The 18,253-nt window shown below is 37.8% G+C and overlaps 1 protein-coding gene across 5 annotated transcripts in view; it reads left to right on the top strand.

Moving 5' to 3' along the window:
* Nucleotides 1–18,253, top strand: part of CHD7 (chromodomain helicase DNA binding protein 7) — a 166,381-nt gene that overhangs the window by 98,121 nt on the left and 50,007 nt on the right. For all 5 annotated transcript variants that reach the window (XM_006019130.3, XM_006019129.3, XM_025198510.1 and 2 more), the window contains 4 exons: nt 2,927–3,357; nt 12,648–12,783; nt 15,498–15,635; nt 16,783–16,848. In XM_006019130.3, the coding sequence (XP_006019192.1) occupies nt 2,927–3,357; nt 12,648–12,783; nt 15,498–15,635; nt 16,783–16,848 (771 nt within the window). The remainder of the gene's footprint in view (nt 1–2,926; nt 3,358–12,647; nt 12,784–15,497; nt 15,636–16,782; nt 16,849–18,253) is intronic.

Below are 18,253 nucleotides of genomic sequence, written 5' to 3'. Positions count from 1 at the left end.
GGCACTACACCAGAGTGCCAAGAGTTTTCAAAGATCCATGCTAGAGGCTGGGCTATGATGCTCGCCAGCTTCTTGAGTACCCTGGGGTGAAGACTGTCAGGGCCGGCTGACTTGAAGGTATCCAGCTTCTCAAGATGTTCCTTCAGAAAGTCAGCATTAATGGAGGGCGGGGGATCACCCTCACCCGGACTTCCTGGCCCTGTAGCGGGCATGGGCATCCCATGGGGCTGATGAAAGACTGACGCAAAGTACCTATTTAATAGGTTGGCTTTTTCCTGTAGTAATTGTGAACTTGGATTTTTTTTTTTTGGAGTTCAGGGCTGAAGCCAGTTTCAAAGATGGTTAAGGTAATTGTTCAGTGGGGAAAAACTTACTGCTATGTAATTGTATTTTCAGGTTGCTTTCCCATTTTCAGATGTATCTGTTGCTGTGGCCATGTTGTTGGTCTTTTAGAAGCAGGAAACTGGATCTCAGGTCTGGACTATGCTTAGGCATGCCAAACTTTGTGCAGTTGACTTCTAAGGTGTTTTAAATTTCATGCCATCCCCCTGAATTTTCTCAGACAGGAAGGAAATTATATAATTTATTTTTGTCTCCCATTTCTCCCTCCACCCTCTTTGTACTGTAACAGAAAATGTTTCTTTCGATTTAGTAGTTGTAATGGAACCTAGAGATCGTAGGGAATATCGGAGCTCCGTTGTACAAACATTTATGAAGAAACACTTTTTACAGTTTATTAGAGAAAGGTGTCAGAGGAAATAGAAACACAAATGAAAGGTGAATTGTCCCCGAGTCTCACATTTAGTCACTGACTTATGCAAAAATAGAACATAGATCTTCCAGTCCAGTCTTCTCCCCATCTCTTCAGAAAGAGCTTCACTGCCTAGTTACTGATGTTCAAGGTTTTCCTGAGTAAGAGTTAAAAGAAAGTGATATACTGTGGGGTTGCTGTTGCTGCTTATGCACCGGAAGCACTTAGTACCATTACTGGTGGGGGTTTCATCTGTGACAAGAATTTTCAGCTTCCATTGAAAATGTGCAAGGGCACAGTTCCACTGGTAGCAATGTTAATTGTGTACTGGGTATATTACTGTATGTCTGTGCTGTGGGAAAGCTGCCTGCACAGGTCTACTCTAGTGTTTCAGCTGTTGTCACTGGTGAAATCGCATCACTGGTAGGCCATTAAGGGGACAGCTGCTGAAAAGCTGCAGTGCATGTATAATAAATAAAACAGCACTGCTTGGATGCACATTTACCCATATTATACACACACATTAGTCGAGGGCTGCTCAACCCCCAGCCTGAAGGCCAGATCCAGACCATAGCCCACAGGGGTCTCTCTGGGTCTGAACACTTGTTGTTGTGGGGGAATGGTGGTAAGCAATTGCCATTCTCCTGCTGCCAAATTTCTGGACATCTGGGAAGCCCCATTGACCAGATACCATGTTAGATTGGCATGTAGAAGTGGAAGCTGGAATGGGGATCTCCACTGTCTGGAATTTGGCCTTTTATCTCATTCCCCCTCCTCAGGGGAGATTAAAAGCAAGAAACAGTTTAAGTAAATAAAAGAAAATAAGGAAAGGTTCACAACAAAGTATGCAATTTTACACATGATAAAAATAGTGATAGGGCACCTAACATCTTTGACAGTGTCATGAAAGTTTTGGGCTATTTAAGCTGAATTTCCTGTTAGCAGACAGGGAGTAAGTAGATGGAAGTTACTGAGTCTGCTACAGCATCTGGACTGAGTGCAGAACACGAGTGAGCATCTGGATTGAGTGTTCCTTGCTAGTGTAGAGATCTAGGAAAAGTAGGTCTCAGGAGGTCATAACCTCCTGTTCAAGGCAGGATCATCTTCATCAAAAGCATCCCATACAAGTTTTTATCTAATCTATTCTTAAAACTGCATGAGTTTACTTTTCTTGCACAACTGCCAGGCACAATATGCTTACAAAACCCCCAAGAACACCCTCACAGGCCAAGGTTAAAGCAGTGGGATGAGGGGACTATCAAGATCCAGCTGCTGTTTGTTAAAACAGACACTGTGGGACAGCACCATTTGAAGTATTCAGTGAAACTGAACTGAAAATGAGTGTGGTTGCAAATAGAGCTTGTACACTTGATTCTAGAAACTTTGGGATAGGTGCAACAATGCATAAGTGCATCAACGCTTTCGGGCAAGAACATAGTGCTCTGTGTGTGTATGAAACTGAATGCTTAGCATGGATGCATGTGTAATTCACTTGCATTTGTTTTAGGTCCTTCACTGTGCTGTGCTCTGTCCAGAGGATACAAACTTGTTACAGCCCTAGCTATCAGGTTTTGATTCTTTAGGTTGAACTGTAACAGCTCACGGTTCAAACTCTGAAGGTCCCCTGTCCAGTCCCTGGTATGTTGGCAGAGATGATGACTGTCGGTACAAATTTGCCATGAGCCTATGCCCTTTTAATTTTCCTATTGCATATATAGAAGTGAACCTTAACAATTGTTCCCAGATAACACAAGGTCCATGTAGCTAAAAATCACTTGACCCAGATTATATTAAAAAAAGAATTGTTACCAGAATATAGAAAAATCTTGAATTGGGCATCTTTATTTTTTTTACTTTTGAATTCAACTTTTACTTTCATACATTGGATTTTTTTATGGGTTTGCATTTTAGTGCAAATTAATTTTATATTTGCTATAGATGGTACTTTAAAAATATCCTGCCACAGTGTTAATCACAATGTAGGAATATTTGTATTTCACTGTATAGTATTGTTTTGAAATGGTGCAGGTTAACTTCTTCTGTTTTCCTATCTCCCTCATGACCCGTTACCCCAAAGTAACTCAACAAATTCTCTTTTTAAGCAAGCAGTCTTAAAGAGATCAGAGATTTTCTTCATTATGAGTTACTAATTTAATATATATTTCTATCTCTTAGCATTCTCCATCGGAACCCTTTTTAGAGAAACCAGTGCCGGATATGACTCAGGTTAGTGGACCGAATACCCAGCTAGTGAAAAGCGATGATTATCTGCCACCGATTGAGCAGCAGCCACAGCAAAAGAAGAAGAAAAAGAAAAATAATCACATAGTTGCAGAGGGTCCCAGTAAAGGTTTTGGTAAGGAAGATTTTCCTAGTGGGCTTGACAGCCAGGATCTAACCAGGAACTCAGCGGATTCCTCACAAGAAGAAAAAAAGAAAAAGAAAAAGCCCAAGGCAAAAAAAGAGCCGAAGGATCCTAAGGAACCCAAGGAAAAGAAGGAGCCTAAGGAACCCAAGACTCCCAAAACCCCCAAGACCGCCAAAGAGCCAAAGGAAAAGAAAGCAAAAAATGCCACACCAAAACCCAAGACCAGCAAAAAGACAAGGTATGTCAGAAAATATCTTTACAATGTGTTGTGGGTTTGTATTCAAGCAAAAATAATGTACTATCTATATCTGTGGGGTTTTAAAAATCCATACTGAAAGAAGAAAGGAAAAAATCCCGTTTTCTTGGCTTGCAGCTATCTACTCTAATATTGCTGAGGAATTTCCAGATATGTTTGCTCAGATTCCCGATTTATTGATTTGTAATTAATTTAAATGTGTGGAGAGGTCAAAGTCAAGGTAGTTAATTTTGCTTTTTTAACCCTTCAAAATCACTGGATCTATTGGATTTTGCAACTGACTCCTTATATTATCATCAGTGATGTTTGTCGTGCTAATTTGAGCATTAAGAAATGCAGTCACATTAGGATCACACTTAAACAGAGGTTACCAACTTCTGTTATCAGCAATAATACAAGCTTAACTTAAATGGGAGGTGGGTCTAAAGAACTATTTTTACTAAAGCCTTGTCTAGACATGCCACTTTTAGCAATGAATTCTGCGTGCATAGTTAAAATGGTATAGTACCTTCATATGGACACATTTATACTGGGATAGTAGTATATACTATGTCCCATAAACTATATGGCATTTTTATGTAACTATATTCACATTAATTATTTGATTTGATTATTTTAGTAAAAAATTGAGCTCCTAAGTAAAAGGAAAAAATCTCCAATACCAAACCTCCCCCTCCCACCAAAACAAAGCAAACCTTTGTTGATCTGACCTCACAACCCTGTTTTATGATTTGGAACAGAAAAATTAAGTATCTCACTCTGTTATTGTGATATTTTTGTAAGGGGCAAAGTTAAAACCTTACTAGGCAGCATGAGGGAGATCAAATGGTGTGTTTATAAATAACAAGAACCTGGGGTTCCAAAGCATCTCGTTCACATACAGACACATGCAAGTATGAATACAAATGTTCTTTCGGAAAGGAGAACTAAGAAGGAGAAAAGCATTAAAACTGATTTTTTTCATTTGTACTTTAAAATTTCTTACAACTGTTCTGAACCTGTTCCAAACATCTGAATCTGTTTTTCAAGATGTGGCCAACGTTAGAAAATATAACTTCCAGATGGAAGCACAGCCAGACCTGGTTAATCTGAATCAGTTTGTGATTTGTATTAGGGCTTTAAAAATTGCAATTAACAAATCAGCTTTGTGTTTATTCTACAAAGTTAGACTACTGCTTAATATGTTGATACAGCTTTATGGGTACATGAAGCTCAAGTAGCAAGATATGACTTTCTTCTAATAAGAGGGATAGTTTCTCTGGACAGAAAGCAGAGGAAGTATTCATTGAAGAATCTGTGTAAACTTGCTGGTTGTATCTGCTTATATAATGAGGCAAAAATAAATATTTATGTTATGTTCTGGATTGTTGAAATCTACTGATCAGTTTATGCAAACAGTAACATTCTAGTTACAGCATACAGTAGATTCTACTTGAATGTATGTGGTGAATTTAAAGCAGATCTCAAACTATATTGTTTTTAGAAACAGTACTTGTCTCAGCTACCTAAACAGGTTAATTGTTTGTATGGGGGAAAACATTCATAGATTTTTAAAACCAGAAGGGGAGTGTTGATCTTTTATTTTGACCTCTTGCATAACATACTCCTAACAACAGCTTTTGCATCAGAAGAGGAAGACATGATATTTTATTCTAAAAGTACACTTTAACTGCACAACTTATTAACTGAATGCTATTAATATTATTTTAACAAATACAGTGAAGTCTAGCTTAATTAAACTAAGGTTAACAAGAATTCATGTAAAAAAAATAAATTTTTAGCATTGGAGACATGTAGAGGGTGAGATTGGCCATGCACCCCCTGGAAACCCAGCTGCGAAACCGGAAGTGCCAGTGGAAGTGCACTTCCAGTTTCACTGCTGGCTTGGTGATCAGCCACTGGGGGACATCGCCCTCCCCCCGCCCCGGTCGGTGATCTGGTGCCCCCCCAGACTCAGGAGGCACCAGTCGCCCATGATTTTTAGATTTCTATTAATTGTGATTCATACCAGGCTGCAGAATCTACCAGGCTCTGCATAGCTATACCTAACAAAGCCTTGCAGGTCACCCCAAGTCTAAGTAATGGGACATAACTGTGGTGGTGGGAAAGTAGCCTTTCCTTCCAGAGAACATATTGCTCCTTTTAAATGTGTAAAGGAGAGGCTTTGTTCTCTCTTCTTTTGCAACCTTCTGCTCAAGATTTACTGCACAGTTGACTAATTAACTGCAGTAAACATCTCAGCATCTACATGTGCACCCTTATCAGGGTGCATGAAACTAATAAACTCCGCAGCAGGGTAGGACTTGTAAGTACAAATCCTACCCTGCTGCAGAGGGGTTTTTTTGTACACAGCAGCGCATGTGTAGACTCTGAGCCGGCTGGCTCGTGCATGAGGCTGCCTGCTAGCTAGACCTGCACTGAAGCACCTTGTACCCCAGCCAGCCCCTCTGCAGCACATTGAGCCCAGTCAGAACAGTCCTAGACTGGCAGGCTGACCCCATGAATGCCCTGCCAGCCGGGGCTGCTGTTACCCAACTCAGTGTGCCCTTCTCTGGGCGCACGTGTAAACCATGCACCTGGGAGCTTCCTGGGAGCAATAAACTGTGGAGCAGTAAGCTCTGCAGTTTGCTGCCCATTAATAGCATGTATAGACATGCCTTCTGTAACTGGAGAGTTTAAATCATTGGTACTTCTCTTAGTTACTACCTGTTACTTTCTGTTCTGTTAGAAACGTGAACTGGGGAATATTAACAGCCACTAGGACTTGCTTATGTATGGCTTAGGAAAAGAGTACATTCATAGTTACAGACTAGACTTGCCATTGCAAGTCATCTTTCCAACCCATGTACTCAAGCAGATTTATAAGGAAGATAGACCTGGTAACTTATTGGGGGACATGTTGCTAAAGAATATAACTTCTGTCAAAATAATTTTGCCTGTGATTTTGGGGCAATACCACAGATTAAAGAATCTGCCTAGTGACATATAGGTAACTGAGCCAGGATTTTAACAGGATTCAACCCCTGAACTATTAATCTGAGGTCAGTATTCCCCCTGCTCAAAGGAATCGTTATTGACACGTGAAGATTTCATGGTGCTGTCACTAGGAAGGATGTAACGGCACAAAATCAGAGATGTCTAAAATGTATGCAACTAAGTGTAAATTCTGAATTGCACAATCATGTAGACAGAATTTGTGGTGGTACAAGTAACAAAGTGTTTGGATTACTTTAGCACTAGTGTTTATAGTTCTACAGTAGTTTGATTCTGAGCATTGAGTATCATTCTTGGTGGTTTTGTGTTATAAAATGCTAATGTGATATTGGCTATTTTCATCGTATAATAAGCTAACTTTACTCAATATTAAAATCCATTTTTCTAAGGGATGGAAGAGAGGATTGAAAAAAACAGAGAAATGTGGGTATGTACATAATCTCAGGAAAAAAAGTAGTTCCTTTCAGAATCATAAAAGTTGATTCAAGTAGTACAAGGGGAAATAAAAAATAAAACAGCCCCCCACCCCACTCAAACCAAAAGGATAGGAAAATGTGAATTGTATTCAAGTATAAAATGATGAAATATGCAAAGTGCCAGATTATTTAAATGAATATGTATTTTTTTTAATAAGATGGCATGATCATTTTATTGACCATGGAAGTGTTTTATTAAAAAAGAATACTCTCCCTTTACTTTGGGACAAGCCTCATAGAAATGTATAACCGCCTCACTGACTTGGCAGAGGTGCACCTTAACTGAATGGTGAACAAAGAGGACAACAGAAATTTACATTATAGTACTTCTGGTATAGTAACACCACAGAAATGTAGTGAACTTCAAAACACTTTGCTAACAAATGTCAGTGTAGAGTTGGTGTCTTTGGAAAGCTAGTCTATCCATTAGCTCGATGTAATGAAACTTGGAATAGCATGGCCCTAACAGCAATAGGAAAAGATGTGCAAATGGCAGCTGGAAGAAATGGAGTTAAAGGGAGCACTGTGGAGAGTTTGCATATATTTTACTATAAATAAAACTGCAGATGACAAAACAGAAGTCTGCTTCATGGAATTAACTGCCCACGTACCAAGAATTATGTGCAGCACCAAAGCTAAACTCTGCTACCTGTTTCTCTATCAATAACTTGCTGAGCTACCAGGCTGAAAATAAGTTTGTCTCCCTCCTTCAATTTGTTTGTTTATTTATTACATATTAACTGTATAAATCTCTGAAAAGGCTTAGGTTACTCTAGAGGAGTCTTCACACTGCTTCACTTCACCCCGGACAGTGGAGAAAGTTCCTCAGTTCCAGTATTTTAGAGGAGTTGTAAGAAAGTTTCTTACTTCTGAGAGGAAAACTCCCTTTAATTTGAGGAAGGAGAAGAAATGAGAAATGTATCTTTCTATGTTGTCCAGTATTTTTAGCCTAGATCAATGCAGCTTTTCTTAAAAGGATCCTGTAAGATTTTGTGCCATCTATCTAGTTGTTTTCTTGATCCATTTGAAACATGGTTCAAAACTGTAGAGTGAATGACTTTGGTGAACACAGGTACAATTGATAAATTATGTCTGAAAAGGAGCAAATGGATTCCTGAATCATTTGCATTTGTACTGCTTCGAAAAGCTGTATGTCAAGAGAACTTGTAATACAGGGTATTTCATATATGTATTTTATCCTACTGCCTGTTTGCTAGGGGGAAGTCTAAACCTTTTAAACAAACTATAACAAAAATGAGAACAGCCTCCAGCTGGGTGCATTAAAAGAATCTTTTGAGTTTTCTGTACTCTGAGCTTCTCATAGCTTGCTGGGGGATCACCATCTTTTGTAACACCTTAAATGTTGAATTGTGTGCATCTTTCTTGCTGCTTTCTGAGATTAAGTTCCACTCCTGAGCCCCCAGCACCTGCACATGAAAGCTGCTGGAATGGGAAATGGTAGTGCAACATCTTCACATCAACAGAGGATAAAAGCAAACATTTTCTTCTCCCATTCCCACCAAAACTAAGGGGTCTCCATTTTGGGTCTCCATTTTGCCTGTTTTTAGTTCTGCCTTCAAGTACAAACACAGCAAACCAGTTGCAAGAATCATTTGATGTTCTTGAGGATATCAGAGAATGAGAATGTGGTAAGCCCAGTTGGTGTGCCACTTCTCTGCTCTGCTGTTCAGGTGGAATGGGCAGTTGAACTCAGTTGCTGGGCACGGTGGGCTGCTAGGTCTATTTGTTAGGAGCAGGTGGATGGGCATACTATATTGAGTATTGCCTTTTAACGCAGACCTTATATCAGAAACTTGTGTGAAGGATAATGAAATTAAATGGGGGAAAAAAGATGAGCGGTTTAATGGTTGGAGTTATTCATCTTGGGAACTTTTTAGACCACTGTGTAAAAGCATCCATGCAATCAATGCGCTGGTGGCCCTTTTAAAATTATGCTAATTAACATATCTGGTTGTTATCCCAGAGCAGAGTAAAAAACCCAACAATATTAATATGAGAAGAGCTGTTGCCCTCCTCATTCAGTCTTGTGGAAGATGACACATTTTTTGATACTTTTAAATGAGGTGATTCAGCTTTCCCAGGTCCGAATGCTTGACCTAACTCCTTTGGGCTGCTGGTTGTCAAACTGACACAAAGCGCTGTTTTGTAGAACTGCATTCTTGTCTCAGACTTTTAGTTCTTTCTTCTTTTTTCCCTGTTATCCTGCTTATTCTTTTTTTGTTCCCATGCCCTCATTTTTCCTTATTGTTTTTTTTTTCTTCCTGTGCCATTCTGTGGGTTGTGGTCCTAGTGTGATTCCCTTTGGACAGCATACTGTGTTGCCCCAAGGGTTAAGAATGTAAAACAAGAAGTCCATTTTGGATACCCAGATTGCAAACAATATAACTATCTGATGACATCTCTCATAAATGGGCTGTTTTTTGGAGTAAATTGTGGTTTTCTGTTCTTTGTTTTATTTTTTTCAAATTTAATTTGCACTAGGCTGATGGCTTGATGCTAGGAACCAAGTAGTGGCTATGACTGAAGTATACAATTTGTCTGTATACAGTTACCTTGCATTTTATTATAGTGCTTTCCACATGTTCCAAAAAAGTTAGGAAAAACCTATCAAGTATGTATTAGATGTTTTAACATACAAATGCAAGTACCTAAGGTGTTTAGTTTTCTAAAATACATTTTACGTACCTAAATTTGTATTAGCCACTAATTTTAATCATCTGTCTTAACTACATAAATGCCAAATGGTTTTGTTTGATTGACTAGTAAAGTGTATTTAGCTAGGTACTTATAGTGGGGTTGTAAGGGTTGCTTAGCAGTTCTAAACAAAAGTAGAGAGCAAAGTGGAATTGTTGACAGCTGCAGGAAGCTGATGTTCAGACCTACCAGGTGAAGTCTAATCCTACTGGGCCTACGGCATGAAGAACCTGGATGCAGATCTTCATGTAGTGGAGAGCCTTGTTGCAGTGGCTTTTTCTTTTAACCTTTTTTCCTTTGTGTGAAGAAAGCTCTAGATCACTAGCTTTTTAAAATTGCAATTAAAAAGTTTTTATTTGTTCATTAAAGCTAAACAGAAAATTAAGAAAAATTCTCTGTGGACCAATTCAGATTATTTCCCTATATCCGTAGTACTTGGTGTGTATACTTGCATTGCACTGATATTGCCTGAGGGTGGTTTAAAATACTGCCCAAAGTACTTGGTTACATATCTCTGTTCCTGCAAGATTTGGTAGTTTAAAGCACAGCTAGTACACGTAGGTCAGCAAAGGCAGAGATGAAGGCGTTTAGCTCAAATCCCCTATTTTTACTACCTGGGAAAGGTCTGATAGAGTTTAGAAAGAAATCTTTGTACAGTTAGATCTGCTACAAGTACCTCACTTGGTTGCAAGTTCTTTGTCTGAATCTTTCTGTGTGATAAGCACTTGGAGATGCTGTATGACTCAAACAATTGTGGACATTCCATAGAGCATTCTTCGGAGGGGCAGACAGACAATCATTAGCACTTTCCTGCCTTTCAGCAAATTGGTATTTTATCAAACCTTGGCTATGTTATTCTTCAAGACATTAAGCCTGTTATTCATATGTGATAGTGCACCCAGGGCACAGTAACTACTACTAAATTTAATTGTATGCTTTGCTCTGATTTATAGAGGTCACCAGTGAAAAGCACTAGCCTGTCAACTCACTTTACCTGGCATTGGTTCAAATCCCTGACAGGCTTACCTTTGATTTAAACAAATTTGAGAAATATGTAAAGTTTTGGAAGCAGTTTTGCACTGATTTGATAAAAGAAACCACAAAACGCTGCAGCGCAGGTGTTGAGAATGTTTGAAAGCTGATTGAGAGAAGCAGATGGCTTTAGTCAGTGGCATCCAGCCAAAAGAGCAGGTGCTGGTCATGTGACCGCTGGTTACCAGGGTAATCTGATTGCTCTTGGCGTGCAGATGAAAGGAAAGGGGCCCAGTGTTCAGCTGTAGTATTGTATAATTTGTGGCAGTTAGAGCGGAAATAAATGCTGGAAATGGAGCCTCATAGTAGGGGAGACTTCTGTCCATGTGTAGCATACACACTAAGATGGTTGGAAGGGGAACTGTTGTGTAGATTATTATTATTTTTTAAATGATTTGTCTTATGTGGCTCTTTCAATTGAATCAAACTTTTCAGAGCACTGACAGGGTTTTAGCTGAGCTATATTATTGTGCCCTAGAATTTTGCTGTGATTTTTAACTGTATTTTTAAAGCTCCCAGCATGCTTAAATGTAAACATTAAACATCTTTTGAACATTGTTTTTACATGTAAAACGCATTAAACAGAGGGAAAAGGCAACTAGTCAAAACATTGTATAACTACATTTTAAGTTTTAGCTCCGCAAATGAGCTTTCATTTCAATATGCTTATTTATCACAATAAGTTTAAGGCTGACTTTTGTTTTGAAGTTTCACGGGGTTTAGAATTATAAAGATTTTTGGAGGGTTTTGTCTTTTTAAAACCAAAATTTAAAACCAAAATTTAGAATGGGTTCAGATATAGTATTGAAAAATGAAGCTGTTCAGAAGTGCCTGGGATAAGGTTTGGCTATTTAAATGTTTCGTTTGTCAAATACCAACATGTAATTCTATGCTAAGAGACACCCTATGAATGTTTTAGCAAAAATGTTTGCAACTCTAAAAACAAACAAACCAGCCCAAAGTGTTTGTCAAATAAGCAATAATCAGGAGGTTGGTTGAGCACCTAACCCCCCCCAACCCTACGTAAAGCTTTGGAGATGAGTACATTTTACAATTCCTTTAAAACTTTTCCTCAGTTTTCAATTTGTTTCATTTTACAAGTGTGATATATATCATTATATATGTCAAATTACATATATATTCCAGATCTTTGTATACAGTTTGAATACGGGGTCTCTAATCTAAACTTGTGTTTTGATGCATGCCTCCTTTGCCAGCTAGTAGCTTTAAATATATGTTATATACAGTGTTTTAAATACAATTAGAGATTGACAATTCAAGGGGGGAACCCCCTCATCACTTTTTCTTCCAGAATATTAGTTTGGGTTTGTAGGCTACTGGCATTTTTTTTTTCTTTTTAAGGAAAATCATTGGAATATATGGGCAGAGAATAAATGGGAAATGGAGCAATTTGGGAAAATAATCTGTCTGGCTGTTGTGGGCTCTACAAATCTGGGGTGGCCAAATGAAATGTAATTAATTGTGTCTGCACAAATTAATCAACACATGCAAATTTTGGTTGTAGCGACTGAGTGGGGATATCGGTTCTGAGAGTGGAAATGAAATCTGCTATCTTATCTTAGTTTTCTGAGGAACAACATTGGAAGTGCAGTATAAAATGGAGGATGATCTCATTCATTCAGAGGTTTTGGCAAATTCCTCTGGCTCGGCTAACTGTTTGGCTTGCATTTGTTTCAAGAAAAGTTCATGTGGTACCTTCCCTTCTGTGTATTAGGGTGTTCGACTAATGGTTAGACTGCTAGTCTGATTCTTATTTTAGTCTCCCATTTCAGACTCTTGCCAAGTGTGCTACTCAGTACATCCAAGATTAAGGACAGGCCAGATCAGCAGATTGACCTTGACAAGGGAAGTGCGGTACTATGTTAAAATGATTGAAGTCATTGATATACTTTAGTTCCTTGCATAAGGCAAAGGAATTAAAATAATGAAAAAACCAATAATAAAAATGTTTTTGTTGTTTGACCACCATATCATGGTACACTTTTCTTAAAATACATTTGACTCAAGCATTGATCAGATATATCTTAATTTTAGTAACAAGAAATCTGACTCAGAAACTAATGCTGTGAAGAAAAAGGTCAACAAGGGAAAGGAAGGTTCTGAAAACTCAGATTTGGAAAAAACACCACCAGCATCTCCTCATGAAGACGATGATGATCCAGGTGTTCAGGTAATACCATCATTCTGATATTCAGGCCCTAATTATTTAGCACTTGGTAATCTTAAATGTATGTAACACACAAACAGTCACTTCACCTTTGTTATAGAGAAGCTTTTATTTTTTTTTTCTTTGTTGGCTGGAGAAGTATACCAAGAAAGGTGAGAATTGGAGATCCTAGTGGTAAATTGTTTATTAAAAGAAACTTTCCTGGTTTGCATCTTTGTTTTACTAGTTTGCTAGCTCTGTATACATACAAGTGACTTGCACACTTTTTTTTTTTTTTTTTTTTTTTTTTTTTTTTCTTTTTTTTTAAAAAAAATTGGTTTCCCCCTTTTTTTTTTTTTTTTTTTTTTTTTTTTTTTTTTTTTTTTTTTTTTTTTTAAATTTCAGTCCCCATACTACATTTTGAGTCTGGGTTATCTAATCTAGTTTTATATTTATAATGAAAAGCCTTTATGTAACCTAACTTTGAGATGCTTGTTTAGTTCTTTTTTCTTGATGAGCTCTATATGTTAGGAATGAGCATGGCAAAGGAGAGAGAGAGTGAATTGAGTGTAGGGGCAGCTTGTATTGCTGCTGCACGTACTGTATTTTGTTTAGTGGATAGAAGGCGTTGATCTCTAGGACTGTTAAGTCGCCTACTTCAAGAGTCCCAAGTAAGTTCCCTTCAGAATTTAAGTAGCTTCCCTCAACAGCAATACCAAGACTATAGCATTCTGTGATGTCACCAAAAAGACATGATATAGAATGGAAAAGCTGCCAATCAGTGGTCCTTTAGTGAAGGGGTGGCGAACTTGTGGCAGGGGTGCCGCAAGTGGCAAAGGTAGTCTCTGTGTGTGGCATGTTGCACATTGGGGAGGGGACAAGCAGCAGAAAGCATAGCAACAGATGAAGCAGGGGAAGAGAATCAGCGGTCCTCTGGAAGGGTGTAGGGCTAATTTGTGACACACCCATCAAAAAGTTTGGCCCCACTGCTTTAGTGCCTGCCACAGTTCATGACTTCCCTTTTCCCAAGTTTCACCACAAAGCTCATAGAATTTATTATGACTAAAAGTAACATGTAAGAATTTAAGTTTAAAAACCAACAATAGTTACTTTTCTGATGGCACTCCTCTATAACAATATCATCTTGGGATAATGTACTCTGAAACAGAAGCATGGATATAGAAGTATGTCATTAGCATAACTTATTGGTACATTTTTAATTGTATGCCAAGTGCTCCTTTTAACCTGGTTAATGGCGGAATTTAGCACGTGTTCCTGATGCAAAGATACTTTAAGAGGAGTCTCGGGACAGTGTTTTTTGCTGACCAGTTTCTATAATAGCAATGTATTGACACCTGTCTTTATGGTATTTGCAGTTTGAGAACTAATGGGATAAAAACTTCTTTTTAATGTAGTCTGAGAGAGAACTTCAATAATTAGGACTTCTTGTTTTTTCTTTTGGCAAATGATACAAGAGGATATACTTGGCAATAAGCATTAATTCTTGTAACAGTGAGAAATTTCATTTGTGCCTTTAACATTGTTTTGCTTGCTTACACTGTATATTTTCCTATGCTGACTTATATTTACTCAAGGTAACTTTACTTTCTTGTTCAAGTGGGTTTTTTTAATAAGTTTAACAGTAGGCTTGTACATGATCACTTTTATAAATTATCCAATTTAATAAAAAATGAGTAAGCTTTTTATTTTATTCTTAGTATCAAACCCTCATAATAACTGTAAGGTGCCCATGCAACAATTTAGCAAAACCTAAAAACCCCTCCTATAAGAGTGTGTGTGTGTGTGTGTGTGTATTTCAGGGAATAGAAGGGGTGGGGAAAGAGGAGCCTGGTTGCATTTGTATTAGGCACTACAATAAGTAAATGTTTCCATAATGAAAGCATAACTATGAATGTTAGTCTCCATAGCAGTTCTCTGACTAGTTGCCTTCCTACTTGAAAATCAGTTATTTAATAAGGAAACGTTAAACTGAAAGCGCATACATGCATGCTCAGTCTTGGCAAAAATACATAAAAATTGCAAAGCCCATTGGACATTACGGGAAACAGGAAGCCAACAAAGTAAATAAACTTCAAATGAAGGATTATTCTTAACTTGATAGGCATCCTTTCTGTTAAGGAAATGGAAGAGATTTGGCGCTCAGAATTAGTAGTAGTCCTACCTATTGAGCCAAAGGAAAATTGATGTTTTCCCTTCAGTGATTATGGAAATGAAGGTGTGAAATTGCCAAGTGGTATCCATTATCAAGTATCCAGCTACTGACTTTCTTATAGTTTCAGAGTACCTCTCATAACTTGTTTCTTAAAAAATGTACTGATAGAGGGGTAGCATCAATGCTTAAATATACATGTAGACACGCCCTCTAAGGAGGGAAATGGTGATTTTTTTTCCCCGCAAAAAAAATTATGTTGAGAAAAACGTACAGAACTCCATGGAAAGAGCAAAAAGTGAATTTGGTTCAAAAAAATAAACTGTCCAGTTCAAGAACAACCATTTAATTGCTTTCCTTTCCTCCTCATCAACCCCCAGTATAGGCTCCTAAAAAGAAGAAACTTAGTATGAAAGTACCACTTTAATTTTAGAGCCAATATCAGGGTGTTTCATGTAATTATTTTTTTTTAAAGTACTAGTACATTTGAAAACAGTAAAGATGCACTGTTCTTGTTTATTCTTCACTCCAACTTTGCTTACAAAGAAAATCAATGGTTTCTTTTTAGAAGAGGCGCTCTAGCCGGCAGGTTAAGAGAAAGCGTTACACAGAAGACCTGGAGTTTAAGATTTCAGATGAGGAAGCAGATGATGTGGATGCTGCTGGAAGAGACTCCCCTTCCAATACTTCTCAGTCAGAGCAGCAGGTCAGTTTAGCATTCCAAATATGGATAGCCAAACAATTAAATCTAAGTAGTTAAAAATGATAAGTGTTGCCCCTCCCACCTCATCCCCCACCTTCCTCCCACAAGGAGTTTCATTTAAATTTGGCTCACTGTACAAAGCAAAATTAGTTGTTTAGGTTCTTTAAAAGCTACGTTCATTCATGATTTTTTTTACAAGCTTACAATATGTAATTTGACACAATTTGGTTAAATTAATGGTCTCTGCTAAGTTGAAGCCTGAAACTAGACTGTAAGGAGACTGAATTTACCTCTGTGAATTCAGTGGTCTGGCTTCTATGACTTTAATAAACCACTCAAGCTTGTCTCCTGCTGCTAGGCACCATAAGAACCCCTTTATGAAATTACTGCCTTGTAGTACCCAGCAGGGTACACTTTATTCTCCATGCAATGTAAATGATGGATAAAATAGTTTGAATAAAATGAAGGGTAATAATGTAGGAATGACTGTTGTAACAATCTTATTGTTTTGTAGTGCTCTTTTCATAGTACTACTTCACTTAACTAACTGACAATCTATTGGTGAATGTATACATGCTTTTTGGTCCTTCATTTGGCAATTTGTGCTGTGTTAAGCTCTTTGAAATGTAGTATGTGATCTCCATTGTTAAATGTCTCTTGCAGAAGAGGAATGGTATGTTTTCCTGCAGCTTTAATGGTGGGGACCAACATATTTTTGACAGCTGTCACATAGACACTGTTTCTCTACATCATTAACTGGAACATCTTCTGGCTTTCAGAACATAGGGCTACTGAAGGCATGTTCAACTTTGTGGCCAGTTATTTTTCCTATATAATTAAATAACAAAAACACCCACACATCTTTGGCTCAGAGTGCATCGTTTGTACAGTTCATTCTCATTACATATGTAGATGAAGAGTATAGTTAGCCTCTTGCTGTACAAAGAACATAAATTCCACTGGATTTAAGAAAGCATACAATGCAGTTGAGTACCTCAGTCCACCTAGTAAAAAAAAAAAAATGTCATGCAATTGAACTCTCATCATGATGGAATACTGTTAGAGAGTGTTAAAGAAATTAAAGAGAACTTATAAAGAGCAAACACATAATCTTCACTTTTGTAATTGTTATACAATATTTGTCTTGTAGGAATCTGCTGATGCGGAAGGTCCTGTAGTAGAAAAAATTATGAGTAGCCGTTCGGTAAAGAAAAAGGTAATATTTTTTTCATTAACAGAGGAGTATATTACCCGTGTTTAGCTTTTATTTTTCATTTTCAAAATGCTTTTAATGTTCCCAACCTGAGGAGAGGAGGATTCCCTAAAATGTGTTTAGATGAGTGTGTGTGGGGAAGGGATTGTGCACACGCATGTCAGCATGCATACATATTGTGATTTGTTTGTATTGTAGATGAATGAATATGCACATAACCTAATGCTCGTCACCAATTTCATATAATTTTCTGTAAATGTACAAATAAGGAATTTTACCTCCACAGCACAGCAGAATTACTCTGCTTTTCACTTTTGAGTAACAGATTTTGGGCTGATTATGAAATGGAAGATGCCCTGATCTTGAATCGCATGTTTTAAATCTTTGACTTTTGTATTAAGATTTTGGGCAGGTTTTATTTTTTCGTTTTTATACCTTTTCCCCACACAGCCAGCAAAATCAATGTACATGTGATTATACACAACCACTCACATAAATGTTTGACGCTGCCATGGTAGGTGCTGGCAAAAGATCTTGTGAAGTTATCGCACATCTCCTCAAATCCCCCAGCCACAGTATGTCAGTTGCACGATCAGTTTGCTGACTAGGCAAATCAGTATCCCTGCGTTACTTCAGAACATGACTGTCTTGTATAGCAAAGTAAAACACTAATTCCAAACTGTTAGGTTGCCTTGAATAATTTCTGTTCTCCTGGAAATGGGCTGATGTAATGAGCCTCTAAGCCTGATTATATTTTCATAAAATATTCTGTTTTACTTGTGTTTATGCTGTAGGTTTGGTGCCAAAGTTCAATTTATATTTCATAGAAATATAATGCTGAAATCCATCCTCACTTAATAACATGATATTTACCCAGGAGTGCTTACTCCAAAAACAGAGAAGAAAAACTTTGCCTTCATTGCTGAAGTGTTTTAGTATGTTTTAATGTTTTATTGACCCTTACTGCTGGCCTTTAACATAACCCTATCGCATCTCACGAGCCCGTTTTTGGCTGAATTTCTTTATTGGCCTCGTCCTTTAGTCTTCACAGCATATATCTTCTTGATTTATTATAGTGCATAACTGTATTACTTATTTCAAATTATAACCTTATTTTTCAGATAAACTTAATGTAATCAAAGTGTAGTAATTAGTTGTCCTGATGGTCCATGAAGCGAGAGAGAATGTGGTCTCATCATAAATGTCTTTACGTTGGAGGCAGTTTTGCACCAATTATTCTTCTCTTCTTCCTCTTCCCTGCAAACAAAGGTGTGATTACCCATGGGGAGTGCGTATTTTGCTGCCGTTTGTGGGAAGTGGTTGTTCTGCTGCCTGCATGTCTTTGATTGCAAGCTCTGCTGGAGGCAAGCTCTATTTTGAGCTCTTCCTTTAATGTTTTTTATGGATT

The sequence above is a fragment of the Alligator sinensis genome, unplaced genomic scaffold (genome assembly GCF_000455745.1).
Source record: "Alligator sinensis unplaced genomic scaffold, ASM45574v1 scaffold860_1, whole genome shotgun sequence".
Classification (NCBI taxonomy): Eukaryota; Metazoa; Chordata; order Crocodylia; family Alligatoridae; genus Alligator; species Alligator sinensis.
Note: the sequence above shows the minus strand (reverse complement) of the source record. Positions and strands in the feature narration are given on the sequence as shown.